The sequence below is a fragment of the Dasypus novemcinctus genome, chromosome 1 (genome assembly GCF_030445035.2).
Source record: "Dasypus novemcinctus isolate mDasNov1 chromosome 1, mDasNov1.1.hap2, whole genome shotgun sequence".
Taxonomy (NCBI): domain Eukaryota; kingdom Metazoa; phylum Chordata; class Mammalia; order Cingulata; family Dasypodidae; genus Dasypus; species Dasypus novemcinctus.
In genome coordinates this window covers 188409420-188426831 of record NC_080673.1, presented here as the reverse complement: position 1 = coordinate 188426831, position 17412 = coordinate 188409420, and the positions used below count along the sequence as shown (strand labels likewise).

General features: G+C 35.3%; 1 protein-coding gene across 2 annotated transcripts in view; it reads left to right on the top strand.

The window, feature by feature from the left end:
- Positions 1-17412, top strand: part of SLIT2 (slit guidance ligand 2) — a 369072-nt gene that overhangs the window by 324349 nt on the left and 27311 nt on the right. For both annotated transcript variants that reach the window (XM_004482479.5, XM_004482478.5), the window contains 3 exons: positions 1968-2092; positions 2230-2327; positions 3573-3712. In XM_004482479.5, the coding sequence (XP_004482536.1) occupies positions 1968-2092; positions 2230-2327; positions 3573-3712 (363 nt within the window). The remainder of the gene's footprint in view (positions 1-1967; positions 2093-2229; positions 2328-3572; positions 3713-17412) is intronic.

Here is a 17412-nt window from a genome sequence, read left to right as displayed (position 1 = left end):
ATATGCTTTTTCACTTGGCACTTAGTTTCCTCTTTTTACATATTGATCTAACTCAGTGTTTCTCAAACTTTAATAGGCATCACAATCACCTGATGGACTTGTTAAAACATAGATTTCTAATTCAGTAGGTAGGAGTAGGGGCTGAGAATTTGCAGCAGGTGGTGTAGATGCTGCTTTACTGTGAAAACCTCTGGTCTAAACCCCTCATTTATCTGCTTTACAGTATCCCCTTGTATAAAAATATCACAGTTCTTTTAGCCATCCTTCACTGAGGCATTAAGGTTGTTATCAATTCCTCACTGTTTCAAACAATGATGAACTAAACATTCTTGAATGTACTATTTCCCATACAAATACGCAAGTGTATCTTTAGAGACTTTACTAAGAAGTTAAATTTTGGTCATAGGATATGAGCATTTTAATGATATCAGACACTGCCAGATTATCTCCAAATTAGCTGTGTCAATTTACAGCCCTACCATCTGGGTATGAAAGTTCCCATTTCTTAAGGCCTTGATATCAAGCTTTAAGATGATCACCTTTCTGACTTATGAAAGTATCTTTTCTTTAGAAAAATTCTAGATCATAGAAAAACTGAACAGCAAAGAACACTTTCCTTTTTTTATTTTACTCCGAAACTGTGATTTGAATATACTGCTTTTCCCAGGGTAGAAGAATACTTAGATATGAAAAGAACCTATGGCCTGCATGCTAATTCTTACTCTCTTTGATAACACAGACATAGACGCTAATCGGTAGAAAAGTTACGCGAAAGGTAGTTTATATGAGCAGAGCCATAAAACTATTTGAATGAAAGTCTCTTTCATTTTGTTGAAGCAGCAGTAGTAGTGGGGGGGTAGGGGGGATGGGGAGCATACTAGCTTTGCTAGAAATTTGGGGTGATGAAACATTTAATTTGAATTATTATTATTGCTGATTAACCCAATGAGGGTAAAGAGCTGCAGAGAGATCAGTTATAAGAGACACAAAAGATGTTTATAATATATTTATATTTTATAAAGATGTCACTCTACCTTTGTCCTAGTCAGAAACAGTTTGCAAAAAGAAATCTGAGGACACCTCATAACAGTGCAAAGAGCAGCATCAGTGGAACATAATTCTGTTGAGTACAATACAATTTCCATATTGTTAGCCATTTATGGAGAACTATGTGCAACCAAAACAAAATGGCTGCAACTAAATCTGCCTTTAACCAGATCTTTCATGGGTCATGAAATTTTTAATGATGTGTCCCAGAGGGCAAGACTGCAAGTAGAGATTGTTTCAATGATGTTTTCTTCTCAGAGAGGAAGATACTGACACCTCATCTATTACTTGACTGTACAAACGTGCTAAAAAATTGAATCAAAAGGATAAAGAGGGAGAATATAATGGAGATTATATTCTTGGTTTATTTCTATATGCATGCAAATGACAGTGTTTTGTATCTCATATATGGAAGTAACTAATGTCATCAGAGCAGATATATTCCACTGTCATTTTTTAAATTGCAGTGATGAATTTCTACTTATTTATAAATCTCTCTCTACTCCCTGCGCCTCACCCCCATACACAGAGTCCTCTTAGGGTCCACTGGCATGCAGTTCCATGACAGTTGACTAAGGATAAGTTACAGACTGTAGTCATGGAACACAGCCACATAGGGTAGATGGCCCAGAGGGGATGGGTCCATGAAAGAGACACTATTAACATCAGACCCTAACCAAGTACTCTTGCAACGCTGAGCTGCACTCTAACATCAGACACTCTCATAGATCCTCCTGTTGGATTCTTGAACATAATATGATACGTGTTTCTGGTTTTGTCATGGAAGAGAGTCACATAAATATGTGACCCATAATCATTTTTATGCAGAAATTAGTGTTATTTTAAGGCATAAAAATACTTAAAGTCATGAACTAAAACTAGAAGACATCTATTTCTAATATCTTTCAATGGATTTTTAGGTCCTGTGGATGTTAATATCCTTGCTAAATGTAATCCCTGTTTATCAAATCCGTGTAAAAACGATGGCACCTGTAACAATGACCCAGTTGACTTTTATCGCTGCACCTGTCCATATGGTTTCAAGGTGAGTAGAAGCTGTTGGGATAACCACCATCTGAAACATAGCTTTCCTCTGCATGTCTTCATTATCCTACTGTGCTTTCTGCATATGCAAGAGCTACTTTCTTTACACTCAGTTTTACGTGGCCTTTCCCTCTCCAGGGGCAGGATTGTGATCTGCCAATTCATGCGTGCATCAGTAACCCGTGTAAACATGGAGGAATTTGCCACTTAAAAGAAGGAGAAAAAGATGGATTCTGGTAGGTTGATGTCATTAGTCTATTATCTCTGTGTCTGAAGTATTGGAACAAGAATGACCAAGCAAACAATCATTTTCCTTTTCAAATCAAGGGGCCTTATTTTTTTTTAACAACTTCCAAAATCTATTGATATGGGAACTATGTATTGGAGCCTCTTCAGTTTCAATTTAATTGGAAACACTTCAGTATTCTCATCTCAGCCTGCTACAAAAACAAGAAATTAAAACATGCACACACATTATGATTAATCAAGTCAGATTAGGGCAAGACAAAGTATTAACTCCATTATGATAACTAATAACCAGCTAGCCCCCTACGGCAAGTCATAGATTCATTGTGGTTTTTGTATTGCTTTAACAGACAGTGTGTTAATGAGATGTAGGTCCCACTGAAACAGAAAACTAATGATTCCTTTCCAAGTCACAATATGAGTAGATAAACATGCTGTAAACATTTTTAATCTGGAATTATTTAATCATACAGTTCAATTACTCAAGATGTACCTCATGAATTATGAAACAGAGTTCTTTATTAAATGACATTAATAATTTCACATGAGAATACTAAGCAACTCCTAAAGCTTGGTAGAAATGTCACTTTTTAGAGGAAATATACTTCATTTTTGTGTTCTATTATTAAATGATCTCTTTTTCAGCTGGGCTTTACCAAAAGATTATTCTAATACTTACTGAAGTTTAAATGTACAATGTTTTATGCCCAGGGAAAAGTTGTATTTATTGAGATTTAAAGAGAACATCCACATTTTGTAGTTGCAAGGAAGACAAAATTTTATTTTCACATTTTCTTTTTTTTCTCAGACATTAAGGACATTACACATAGAGTACTAGTTGATGTGATTTTAAAAATCAGAACCAGTTCCTCATTATTTGTGAGCAAATAAACTTGAATTATTTTACTAATGATTCTGATATCTAGAAATGTAGAGTGAACTTTGCTTGCATTTTAGACCTGCAAATGCATTAGATTTATTGGCTCGTAGGGGCATGAGCCCATTTTCTGTCTTGCAGCCAAAATAAATGTTCTTTTTCTGTTTCCTGGTTTGGGGGATAATACCTTAAATTGATGCTTTGCAACTTGTCATTTAAAAGCATTTTAAAAATCAGTTTCTTGCAGTTAAAAGCTCTATTATTGATGAGCATATTTATGCTTTTATCAGTATTTAGACCACATGGTTTAAAAATACAGCAAAAATATGTTTTTGGCTTTTCTTTTCTTGGCTGGCAGGTGTATTTGTGCTGATGGATTTGAAGGAGAAAATTGTGAAGTCAATGTGGATGACTGTGAAGATAATGACTGTGAAAATAATTCTACATGTGTTGATGGAATTAATAACTACACATGCCTTTGCCCAACTGAATACACAGGTATGAGGAATAGGATATGTTGTGTCATCAATCAGTGTATCTCTTTGAAAGCATCATTGTTGCTATGTTTTATATATTTTGTAAGCCATTGTATAACTCAATAACTAGCAGGTGTTTTGGAAATTAGATGTAATATAAATAACAGAAGGAATTAAAGATGTATTCAGCCAACCAAATAAAGATCCAGCAACCAAGTTAGGACAGAGGCACTATCATAAAGTCAAGTTACCCAGCAAAGAGAAGCTCTCATACTCAAGCTTTTATCCCACAATTGAATGGCATTTTTATGCAAAGCATTTCCCTTATGCAAACCAACCCACCAATATTTATGTGAAAAGAGGGCATTTCTTTATATACTCAAAATATCATTAGACATTTGAACTTACACATGCCTATATTTGTTTATTCACTAGTGAATGTTTTCCCTGAGTAACCCTTGCCCTTCAAAATAGCCCTCTAACAGGAAGATATTGAGCATTTTAATAGTTTGATAAGACCATCATCTTTATTCTGACATTTTGGCTCATTGAATGATAAATCTCAAGAGACTATCCAAACTGCTAAACTTCTTCCCTGGATAAGCCAATTTACTATGAAGTTCATATCAAGTTTATGACTTGCCTATTATGTCAGAATGTCTTTTTATTGATTTTTGTGACTGTGAATAAGAAATTTCATAGGTATAATTTTTTTCCTTAATTACTTCATTTTAATGTTGATAGAGAAAAAGACAGTTACACATTTTATTTGTAAGAAAAAATGGAGAAGTAGATCCTGTTACTGTATTCAAAGTAACCATTTTTAATTTGTTCAGGATTTTTCACGAATTATACGAATCATATTTAGTTAAGAATATCAGAGAGTGAAATAACTATATAATTGACTGAGGTTAATTTCCCTAAACATGAAAGGTGAAAGCACAACTGTATGATTAACTTTTCCAAGATTTGTTGGAAAAATACTGAAATTTAAACTTTTATGTAACACACAAACTTTGCATTTTAGTAAGTACTTTCCTTGATGAAAAATAGTGCTAGCTAGAATAATGAGATTATGTTTTGGCACCCAGGATCTGTTTGAATGCCTTTGAATCTGCCCTTTTCATGGTATTTTTTTTTTTTTAACACCAGTGAAGTACCTGATGCCATAAAATATTGCCATACTAAATTTCCAGTAAAAATTTAAGTATTTTTTTTCTTCACCAAATTGTTCTATTGCATATATGCAGTCCTTTCACTGCTTAGTGGGCAGAATATGAACATTATTTGCTATTTTGCATTAATCAAGGATGGCAAGAGTACTCAACATGCACCCATTATGAAATGGCTGGAAAGAGTTTTATGTGTTATGTAGCTGTGGCTTTCACATCAGTCTTACTTGTGTCACACATGGATACTTGTAATCAGTTGTGTGCACAGATTCTGGAGCCCGTGCATCTATCTAGAGAATCTGAGTTTCATTGGATGGGCTAATTTAGAATTGTCCAAGATGTTGACATTAAAATCTGTTACCTAGTAGCTCTTAAGAGGATAGAGTAGTTCTCTTTTTCCATTATTTTTGTAATCATTATAGAAAGATCTTAAGATCCCACTGAGCTTCAGATACCTCTTTAACACAATCTACACTGACTTCACCAAGATCGAGTGGACCCAAGCATTTCAAACACACTTTGGTTAGCCAATGCCTTCCTGAGTACAGAAACCAGGGATTTATTTCTATTCCCTTCCTGGTGAGAACATAGGCTTGGTAGCTCTGCTGTTCATATCTTACCTGCCTTTAATGATAATCTACATACGGTGGTAGACTCTGCCTTGGTTTGGAGGGGTCCCCTGCTTTGGCTTTAAAGTTGTCATTCATTATTCCTTATCTGTTTCTTCTGAGTCTTTGTCTTCCATTCTCACCCTTTAATTTCCCACCTCCCTTCCTGCAACCTGATCTCTTGAACATGGGTTTGTTTTGTTTTTTTCGATCCTAAGTGACTTAGTTCAGTGTTACTTCCTCTGGGAAGTATTATGCAGGCTCACTTAACCAACTGTGTCAGGTTACTTCCTTTAAAACATATTATAAAACCTGAAGCTTAGCAAAAGCTCTTTTGGCCAAAATACTATCATGTTTTGCGGCATCTCTAAAAGCTATGGTGTAGGAGTCTGCCACGACCGTGCGTCAAGAGCCCTTTTTTCTAGCCAAGAACTGAGACCCCTTCACTCTTTTTAGATGCAGCTAAATACCACTTTCCCTTAATTTAAGCAAAATATTGAACTCAACAGAAAGTACATTTCATGAGGATCATGATGATATTGCCCCTGTAACTTTGGGCCACACAGAGTATGACCATTTGGCATTAGCACCCACACCTAAATGGCACACGTTTACGGCTCATTTATTAACTATAGTGTTTTAGTCCTTATGTGAAATGAGCTCATTTACAAAATATCAAACAACCATCTGCAGATTCTGAAGTCAGTGGCACACAGATGAGCATTTAATTATAGGAAAGTACAAATTGGACTCTAGAGTTTCATGTCATGCTTCATCCAAGTCTCTAGTTAGGGAGGAATTTTCCTTTAAAGTGGCTGTATTGTTTGAAATTTAACTTTGAAATCTGATTAATGAGCATGAGATTTGAGAACAGAAACCTAGCTATGCTCAGGGAATATAGAAATGCTGTCATTGTGTAAAAATCATTCAAGTCACAATTTGCTTTTTTTCTTTGAAGATGTTGTTATTTTATCTCCTACCACTGTACAATAAGAAAAGGTTGTACATTAATATGGTGAAAGTTTTTTCATTTGGCACCTATGTTAAGAGTCAGAATGGACATCATGTGGTTAATGGAGAAAATTCAGAGATCTAAAAGCAATCTGACAGGGAATTCATGACATGATGAGCAGGCTATAAAACATAGTTAGAATATGCAAAGTAAAATGAACTACCAAAAACATTTTATTAAATTTCAAGTCTCGAGTGATGAAAACATCACATTAAGTAGTTATTGACTTATTAGAAGGGGAAAATTGTCCATTCTTTCCTGCTGCAAGGATTGACAACATAAATTGTAAGGGTCGATAGTGTTTTTCTATTATCTAACCCTCACTGCACCCTAGTCATCAAAACTATTCTTTTCTCTCTAATTTAGTCCGTTATTCTGCTTTATCGAATGTATGACTGTTGATTGCTAGCATTCTTTAGACAAGGTTAATTTTTTACAAATATAATTCACTATGAGTTTAAATTAAAATCACAGTGGTAAGGGTTGAGAAAGTAAGACTTTGGAACAGATACAAAATCACTTAACTCATTCTAGGGTTTTAATTTTAACTTGAGGGATTTTGTTTTTTAAAACACTTTTTTTAAACACATAAAAATATGATAACAAAATTGATCACATTTTGAACCATGGTATTGTGTAATGAGATAACATAGATTTCATAAAATGAAAGTTTCCATGCCAGTTGGACATATGAAGACTTAAAGTATATTTTGTGCAAACTGTTCAGAGCCCTTGAATTTTCTCATTTTGTACCTTATCTCTTTTGTTTTCTGCATCTCCGATGCCCATGCACAAACCATTAAGTGGTGCCTCTTAAATATTAAAGCTGCTGGTTGGTAACTCACTAGTCCAAAAACAGGTCTGCAGGTCTCTCGCTCCCTTTAATGGCATATGCCTCTTACCTCATTTTCTCCATGTTTGTGCGTTTGGCCGGCTGTAGGTAAGAAATTTCTTAGCCTCACTTCGTTTGCTCTCTCACCCTCGCTTTTCTGCTGTTAATGCTGCGCCTTGGCTTCATGTGCTCTGCTGTTGTATTGCAATGTAAAAAGTCTTTTGTCTCTTCTGTCTTTGTCGCTGCCAGCTGCTAATCTGAATGAGGTGGAAAAAGGTTAGTTGCCTTTTAAGTCTTATGATTTTCATTTTAGTTCCCCTCTTTCTTTTAAAGCTACAAAGATCTCACTGTGTGCACAAGCTAAAAGGAACGGTGACAAAATATGAAATCTGAAAGCCATATGGCAGATAAGCCATTTCAACCCTTGATATATGTATAGTTATGCCAACCCGTGTAAAAACGGCTTCTGAAATGCACTTTATCCATTTCTAAGAGGCTATAGCAGAAAATCAGAGTGGGAATTAGGGTTTCCTAAAGACTTATTTTTCCATGCTTTTACTTTTTTAAAGATACCTTGAACATGTATTACTTTTATAGTGAAAAAAAAAAAAACAGGTCATTTAGTACAGTAAATAGGCTGTAAATAAAAAATGTTTAAGGTTGTAGTAATGTTCCCCCTAACTTTAAATTCATTTGAAACATGAAAGATATTTGAAGATGTATACATTTATTGAAACATCTTATAAAATAAATATTGCAAAGTCTGAGAGGTTGATTTATAAAATGCATTATCAAATTCATATTATATTTTTAAAGCATGAAAAGAGACATAGATAATTGCTGATGTTGTTATCATCCACATGGCTCCCCAGGTGCATCCGGGTCCAGGAAAAGAAGTTAGTCTTAGAATGACTGGGGTGATGGCCATGCCTGGGGAGTCAAATGGGAATGTTTGTGGAATTTTAAGTTTGAGACTCAGAATTTTAACTAATAACATTGGATTTTTACTCATTTAGCTACAAAATGTGTTCACATGCCAAATGTAGGCACAACATCCTAACAGGAATGGTAGATGTGCTTGTCTTGATAGTTTGAGCTGTCTTTGAGACATTTGTAACGGTGTTATCAGGCTAATAAGGAAATATATTATGTAGCAGCTCTCTATGTCTATCCTAGCTAAAAATTTCATTTTTTTTCTATCGCTTAGTTTGGATGATTTACCATGTTTGGTCACTTTCTCTTAGGGTGTGCAGAGTTAAGATAAAAACATGGTTTCATATTTTAGTAAGTAAATAAATAAAGCATATTCATTTCTCTGTGGGCTAATGCATTTGATATCTTCCTTGGTCTAATATAATATTTTCTTTTCACAAGTACTAAATCAATTGTTTGTCTAGGGCATGGATGTCTAAGTTTTGAGTCAATTTGGGAAACACAATAGCAATTATTCTGTCACAGGAATATGTCCTTTAATAATTATATTTATCCTCAGGGTCATGCTCAACAGTGTTTTAAATCACTACATGGTTTCATGTGTTGACTAAATTTCATGCTTATGTTTATAACAGAACTTTATTTCCAAGAATTCACTGCTGACTGAAATTACTTTTTAAAGCAGTCAAACAATTTTCTGTTTTTAAGAATCCAAAACTTAATGTCAGTATCTTAATAGCATGCAGGGTAGTTTTCTTAAATAAAATGGACCTCCATAATTAGATGATATATTGTTAATTTAAAAGAACTCTGCAGATATAAATAATAAAGATTCGGGAAATAACTTATTAAACAACAATAATGCACTTACTTTTCTAAGTAGTGGCGCAGATGGAAACCAATGTCTAACAGACCCAAAGGCTTTCACTCTAATTTGAGGGCCCTTCTTACTTTCTGCCACTTACCAGGCTTGGTTCTGACTAATCATTTATACCGAACAAGCTACCTTTTCTTCTCTTGTCCCCGCTGCCTCTATTTAGATTTCAGTATCAATTATCCATTATATATGTTTGTAGCCATGCAATTCTTTGTGTTTTACATGAAAGTTATTTTACTTTCTATGCTTACTTCAAAGCAAAGGACAATTTAAGGATAGGTCTCTGGCTCTTTTCATTTTCAGCACATATTAAAGGATAAGGAAATTTTGAATACCGGAAAACACTTGGATTTGGCTGTATTTTAGGATTTTGTGTATTTTATTAGGATTTTCATGATCTTTAATTATAGTGATTACTCTTATTACCTCTGCATCAATAAGTGGTAAGGTCTTTATATCAAATTTAATATATTTGTAATCATACTTGATAGCCTCACGTAAGAGAAGCTAAAATTGCAATCTGTTTTCACTGGAGAGAATGCTTTGGGAGTCTGATATTCTGTGGATTCCATTCATTTTCCAGTCTTCCAGTGTCTTCCTAAATGCATTTGAATCTTAAAAAATGTTTGAAAGGTTCTGTTTGCTCTTTAGTTAGCAAGCAGCACCCATTAGGTCCAGAACAACAGTTTAGCTTAAACAAGCCTTATTCAATCTTATTTAGATTTATTTACTTTGAAAACTGAGTCAAATATTTTCTGGGATTTCAGTAGCTGTTGGAATCAGCTATACTGTATTATTTGACCTCAGTGTTCTATGAGGAAGTATTTAAAAATACCTTCTTTTTTGTTTATTTGAAGAGGTAAGTTTTTCCATTTTAAACGTTCAAAAAATATTTATTGAGTACACACTTTTTGCAGGATATTATGTTAAGCATCAAAAGTGATACAGAAATGCATAAAACATTACCTTTGTCTACTAGCAAATTTTCTTGGCTTTGAATTTTGACTACAAGTTCATATCAGGTCAGTTATTTCACCAACACAAAGTCATCATTTGTAATAGCCAAAGAAAATTAAAAGCATACTATAGTTACTGTACTAGTTTTTAAGTAAGGAAAAACATTCTGAATATGCACAATGATCAAACATCCTGGCAGACAAGTATTATCTAGCAACCCATTTCGTCTTATTCAGGAAACAAAAATGAGAACAACATGAACAGATTTCTCCTTCTATGAAACATCTTAGTCTCTACCTAGTGTGTTTCCTCAGACCTTCCTATTTTGAACTATAATTGGCTTTCACCCATGGGGTCATTTTGTGGCAGTTTTCCACTTATGTATATGTCCCAATTTGCATACCTTCCACATCAACATTTCTCAGTCGCTAAAAGAAACCACAACCCATCAAGATAAGTTAATAAGTTAATAAGGTGGAGATGGTCTGAAGAGTTTATCGACCATAATTTAAAGGTTAATTATTAATATTTCTAAATGATAGGACAAATTTCAGGTAGTAAGAACAAATAAGAAAGCAACAGATTATTAAAAGGATATTCTCAGGAAGAGCTGGCTCTTTCAAAAAATAAAAAACAGAGGCAGGCAGTTCTTAAATTATCATTTACTTACTGATGGACATCAAGTGAGATCATCACTTGATGGATAGGCTCTGGTGCCTGGGATTATAAATTTGTGGAAAATATGTAATAAATAGGGCTTTCCTGGTCCGGTAAAAGAAAAGATATAAATACTTTTCTTTCAGGTACAATTCAGTTAACCTGTCCTGCCCCATTATCCTGTCAGGTGTGTCTACCCTCTACTACAGCTTATCAGTCTCCCTGCTATGTTGCAAGGTAATTCATCTTAACATTTCTCAAACACGTCATTTACATGCTTACTATAACATTTTATTGGATCTCCAACTCATCTTCTCCATTTCCTATTGAGATGGTCATAATTTGGCAGAAGGGATTATGGGGATATCTAGAAGTCAATAAACTACCCATCCAGTCGAGCCTGCGCCGATGTATCTCAGGCTTGGATTTCACAATACAGATCTGTTACCAGGTTTCTTTTCTCTCTCTTCTTCCTTATGTTGCCCTTGATGCCATCTGAATTTCCTTCATTATAATTTAAAAAGTATTTCCCTGCAAGGAGCAATCAACTAAGTACTATTTTTTGTATTTTTCAACAGCCATTAAAGTATACAGTTTGTGGGCAATTTTCTAAGTAATGCACTAGCTATAGAGAGGTACAAAAATGTAAAGAAAGATATCCCTTGCCTTCAAATAGCATGTTCTTAAGAAATTAAAACTCCTTCATTTTATCCCATCAGTTGCCTTTTCAATACCTACCTGTTCTATGTCTATTCAAGTTAAGTGAAATACTACCATTTCTTTCCCTGATCCAGGCAAGGATTCAAAATGCAAATATTTGAAGAATAATGTTTTTGACCCTCCAAAAATCTGTGTCCTGGGAGAATTCAACCAAATCCTTCCCTTGTTATATGTTCATTTGAAAATGTCACAACTGACTGAGTTTAACACTAGAATTCTGGTCCATTTATTCAATTGCTGTCATAAGCTTCCTCTCCATTACCAAAACTAATGCTTGTTTTTTTAAAAAAGGCTAGTATAGTATAATTTATGAGTTTGTCACCCCAGTACACTCTCCACCCCTTTCATGGATCCATGATCCCCAGAATAGACTCAGATTTTATCTGTTTCAGAGAGTAAAGAAACTAATCTAGTTAACATTACAAAGGTGGCACAGGTTAAGTGTTGTAATACTACATATTGGTATCTGAAATTACATCTGTTGTAGATATGCCCAACCTGAATTTAACGGGCTAGCTTTCAGAGAAATTGGATAGAGATACTTATTATTTCAAAACTACCCTTTCCTACCGCTTCATAAATTTCAAAATAAATGAATATTTTAAAGAGTTACTTGAATTGAGAAAATTCCTGAAATCTTAATGCAGGGACATTATGGCCAACTTGCTTTCTGCTGAACAGGCTTTGGGAACTGAATAAGCCTGGACTAGACATACTGTTGCCCAAATTTCTTGGTAGAAAGAACGCAATTATATTATCGTCCATCCAAAAACTCTTCAAAAATTTCCTCTCTCTGGTTTGCATGGTTTACATTACAAAGAGAACACATCTTTCAGAGGAGACTACAACATTTTTGGGGACTATATTCTATAGTTTTCAGTAATAAATGAAAAATTATGTCATTCAATTTGTTTCCAGGCCAGGATGTTGTCGATATCCAAGTCACTAAATGAAAAAGGAGAATGGAAAATCAAATGCCTGTCTTATTCCTCTAAATTTTCCATATTGTAACTTCTCTAAGGCAAGAACTTTGTCATGCTCATCCCATAATAATTTGCTGGGTTTAGCCCAAAACTATTTTCCCCAACGTTGTATTATGAAAATTACTAAAGTAAAGCAGCTCTCTTTTTGTTCCAATTCAAAATTCTCACTCCCAAAGAGTACATGTAAATTAATCCTATTTTAGGGAATTTAAGAGATATTTGAAGGAGACGTGATTATTAGTGACAAAATTAAACACCATTTAATCATGATTTCTGTCTTCAACATAATTTTAGGTAATTGATAAAACACTTGGAGATTATTTTTATAATTGATGATAGCATGCAGATTAGTAATTACTAATTGTAAATATCATTCAAAATTCAGGCTACCCCAAACATATTGTAAAGTTGATAAAACAGGCATGGACTCGCTTTTCTTCTCCTATATAAGACACAACAGTTTGTGGCTCTCTTGCCAATGTCACATTTACCACCCCAAGGGGAAGAGAATCTTCACTACAGTTTGGACAGTCAGTCCTGAAAACCCTCACTACTAACACAAACTCCCTTTCAAGAGAGAAGCAAGGATTGATGGGGCCAGGTCAACCGAGATCCACAGCATTGTGCAGTCAGGCTTCCAAACCTGGTAGCAAATATAGGGCTAAGTTACTCTGCTGTGTTCCTTTCAGACCCTTGAAGCATAAGAGATCATTGGTTGTGAGTCAGTCCCTCTACCTTGTGCACCACTTATTCCAGGCTTCAATTCTTAGAGACACTCGGAATCCTTAAAGAAAATTTAAGTCAAAAGAGAGGAGAGCCACAGGGAAAAAGATAAGAGGGGACAGAGACATGGGGAAGAAATGAGAGTATAGTCGAAAGTTTTGTTCACTACCATAAGCCTCCAATTATTTGGAAATTATCATATTATATTTTAAACTCTTGACCTTTCCCGTAGCCAACCCTGTCTTCTTCCAGTGTTTTCTATGTCACTGAAAGGTCCTTCTAGATAAAAATACCAGAAACCTACAATTCCCAGAGAACTCCCTCCCTTTCTTTCCCCTGCCCTTATCTGATCCTCCACAATGTCCTGGCTGTTTTGCTTCCTAACTATCTTTCCAGACCATCACCATCACCAGCACTGTCACCTGAGCCCAAGCTACGGCATCGCTCATGTGCATTAGGGTCTGCTCCTCTACAATCCTTCCTCCACTGGAGCCAGAAGGGTCTTTCCAAAATGCACATGTCACCCAACTTGAAACTCTTCAATGGCAGCGCACTGCTTATGTGTCTTATGTCATATAATTCAGTCTTATATAAAAGCATTCTACCCATGTGGCTCCCTGCCAACCTCTGTGGCCTTCTGAGCCTCCATGCTCTCCTGGGCTCACTCTGTGTCTCTCAGAGCTTGTCATCTGCCTCCTGTGCAGAGCCTCTGCCAGAGACCTTCATCTTCCTTCCACCTTTATATCCCACAGCTATAGCTACCACTACTTACAGCCTCCCTTGTTATCCCTTAGGAGTCATCACCCTTCCACAGTACTATGACACTTGCTTGCCTTACATTCATCACAAAGGCAGTTTTCCATTTGCTAGCAAAATTGTTTGAGGAACATCTGTCTCCTCCTCTCATATATAAGCTCCATAGGGCAGGCATAGTGCCTTCTTTGTTCACCATTGTACTCCCAGCACTGACAGAGGTCCTGGTACATAGTTTACAATCAAATTATACATTGATGCTGAAAATATGATTTGTTAGGAAAATCATTAGAAAAACCATAAATGCATTATTCTGTAAGTATCAGGAAAGAAATTTCTAGAGTGATTCTCAAATAATTTTAATACTGTGGTAATTAAAAATTAAACAAAAGGGATAGTAAGTACTATAAAAGAAGTGTAAATGAAAATAAAAGGGTCATGTGTTTAAAAAGGAAGGAACATTAAAATCGGGTACTTTTATAGATCTAAAATGAAGCAGGGGGCAAGGTCAATTTCAGGAACCATGTGTTCTCAGAGCCCTCAGAGTACATCGGGGATTCTGCCTCACTGCACTTTTATTCACAATATTTTGATACCTCAGAGGGCTCTGCCATATGATGACACTTTGTTTTTACCACTGAATGCAATAATGTTGGTTTGTACACCTAAGCATGATGCTGTCGCTGGTAGCATACTACCTGCAGTATTCATCCCTTTAGAAGTACATGCCTTTTATGTTACTTTTTGAGATTTCTTTTGAGCCTAAGTTGACCTTGCATGTCTTCAATTTCCAGAGCCACATGTTGCAGAAGAAAACCTGACGCCCAGTACAATAAAATAGTCCACTTCTCTGCAACCAGTCAACTCTCCTGTATTGAATACAGTTACAGAAAGCCATTGCAAGCAATACCACAACGTTTCAGGTGTCAGGGGACCCAATCAGAACAGTTTCTCCCTGCAGTGTCTTTCTAGTTGGCTCATTCTTAACTCCAAACAGAGTCATATTAGCTCTAATGACCCAGCATTTACTGTTCCACCCATCAGGTGACCCTAACATTTATCATCCTCATTAGAGTACCTCTGAGAGTAAATGGGGTCACTCTATTGATAATTACCTTGGCATAAGAGACATAAACCAGGGCTGTCCTGGGCAAGTAAGGATGTGTGGTCACATTACTACTACACCAAATTCTTCAGAAAAACATCTGCAGCTGTTCAGTAAGTGACATATCATATGTTCTTCTCATGGATGGACCTTTGCAGAGTCATACCTTCTGGGAAGATAGCATGCTTACCTTGCTCTTTCACAGGCCATACCAGTTTAATTGCAGAACATGGCTCTTCCAATCCCACTCTCTGACCTACTTACCTGACAGACCCAGTCAGGAAGAGAACTGGATGTAATTAAAAAAAAAAAAAAAAGATGCCTTTGTTTAGGACACATTGTTAATTTTCTCCACAAGTTTCTGGCATAGCCAGGCCTTGAGTACCAACTGCCTTTATTGCCAATTTTCATTCACTAACCCCGGTTATCCTGAAGAGATAGCCGTAGGTGCCATGATTGACCCCTTGACCCCTCTCTGTTTCCTCTCCAAAGCTCAGACTACCTGCACGTGTACAAGTACACACTCCCCTTAACCTTGAATCAACAGAAAAGCTGAAAACTCCAATCATGAGGAAAATCAATTTACTGCTCTGGTCAAAAGTGAAATTGCAAATGCCAGATAGCTAATGTGCCCCACGCTATTTATTGCTTGTTCGGTCTTCAGGATTAGGGAGTCTTCAGAGTCCGGGACTAGAAGCAAATAAATAGGATTTAATGGAGTGGGTTGAAGACAAATTATAGTCAATGCTTTTGTGGACCCCTATCTCCTGTGCAGTTCATGGACACCAATATTTGACATCTGCTCAACTGTATCATCCTAAACCACTCCAGTTGACTGACATATGTTTCCTGATGGCACATTAAACATGTAAAGACCTGCCTGAAGGCTAGTCAGTTATATCGCTAACCATAGTAGGACAATAAAGAACATTTCCACCCTTCCTTTCTGTTACCTCACACATAATCATCTCAGGAAGGGAGAAAACTGCTGATGATATTGTTTCAGGCTCTGAAAAAGGAAAAAAAAGCCAATTCCATTTCGCCATTTTGCATTGTTTTCCCTTGATTCTCCATTAACTCAATATTAATTCTGACTCCACAAATCCCAAAAATAAAAACCAAAGTAAAATTGCATAATATCCTTTTAATACTGGGAGGTGTTGGGGAATTTTTTCAAGAGTAATTAAGTGTACATCAGCTCACTACTGTTAGGATATTTTATTTTCATTCTTCCTTAAATGCCAACACAGCTTTCAAAGGCCCAGTTTCCCTTTACTGGCTGAGAAGTAGATATGACTCCAAGCATTTTTCTTGAGGTCTTTCCATTTTATATTGAGCTCCCAAGTCTCACCACCATGGATGAGATGTTATTTGTTCTTTAAAAGCTGCCATTCTCCCAAATACAGCAGGATCCGATATACTTAGGGCCAATTAAAATAGTACAGTCAAAACATTTATTTTAATAATCCCAGTGAAGAGAAATTTAAAGTAATGTGGAGCGAGAAGAACATAAGCTATGTTATCATGATGAGTGCTTAATTTTTATTTTAAAAAATAGATTAATATCTAAAGGATGAAATGAAACTCAAATAGAATATAAGTCAACAAAATAGAGTTCTCACATTAAAAAGCATTTGATTCTGGAATTCTTTCATTTAATAATTATTGCTGTAGTTTATCACCATACCAAATAGGGAAATACAAAAGCAAATATTCTAAGTATTCTTAAAACTCTCAATATTCTTACAGTAAAAGAAAGGCTATGAGTTAAACACCAATAATCATGCAATACATCCAACACAGTGCATTCTAAATTCCTGTCTTATATGGATGTCAGTACAAATTTGTACCATATTGTGTCTGGTACATAATAGTAAGCACTATATATTTATAAAAATATATATATGTGTATATGTAAACAGATATGCACATTCATATATATATATATATTCACTCATAAATATTTAAATATATATTATATAAAATATATTTAAATATATAATGTATATCACTGTGTTATATAACAATATATAAAATATATATATAAATTATATCTTATATAATTTATGTACTATAAGGTAGGCATGTACAAACATATGATCTGTCACAACTGTAGATAGATAAAGAATGTTTGCAAAAATTTAAGGAGATTTCATAAAGGAGGGAATATTTATAGTGGATGGGAAAAGCAACAACAGACTACCAAGGGAAGTTATTAAATCAAAGGAAATACCATTAACCCAGGCATAGAGTTAAGATAAATCCAGAAAATAGTGAATAGACCCATGTAACAAGAGAGTCAGGTGGAAGATGAGGCTTTAAAAGTGAATTAGATAATAATAGGATGCAGAGAATGCTTTCATGTTTGTTAGAGTTATAAAGTTCAGTGA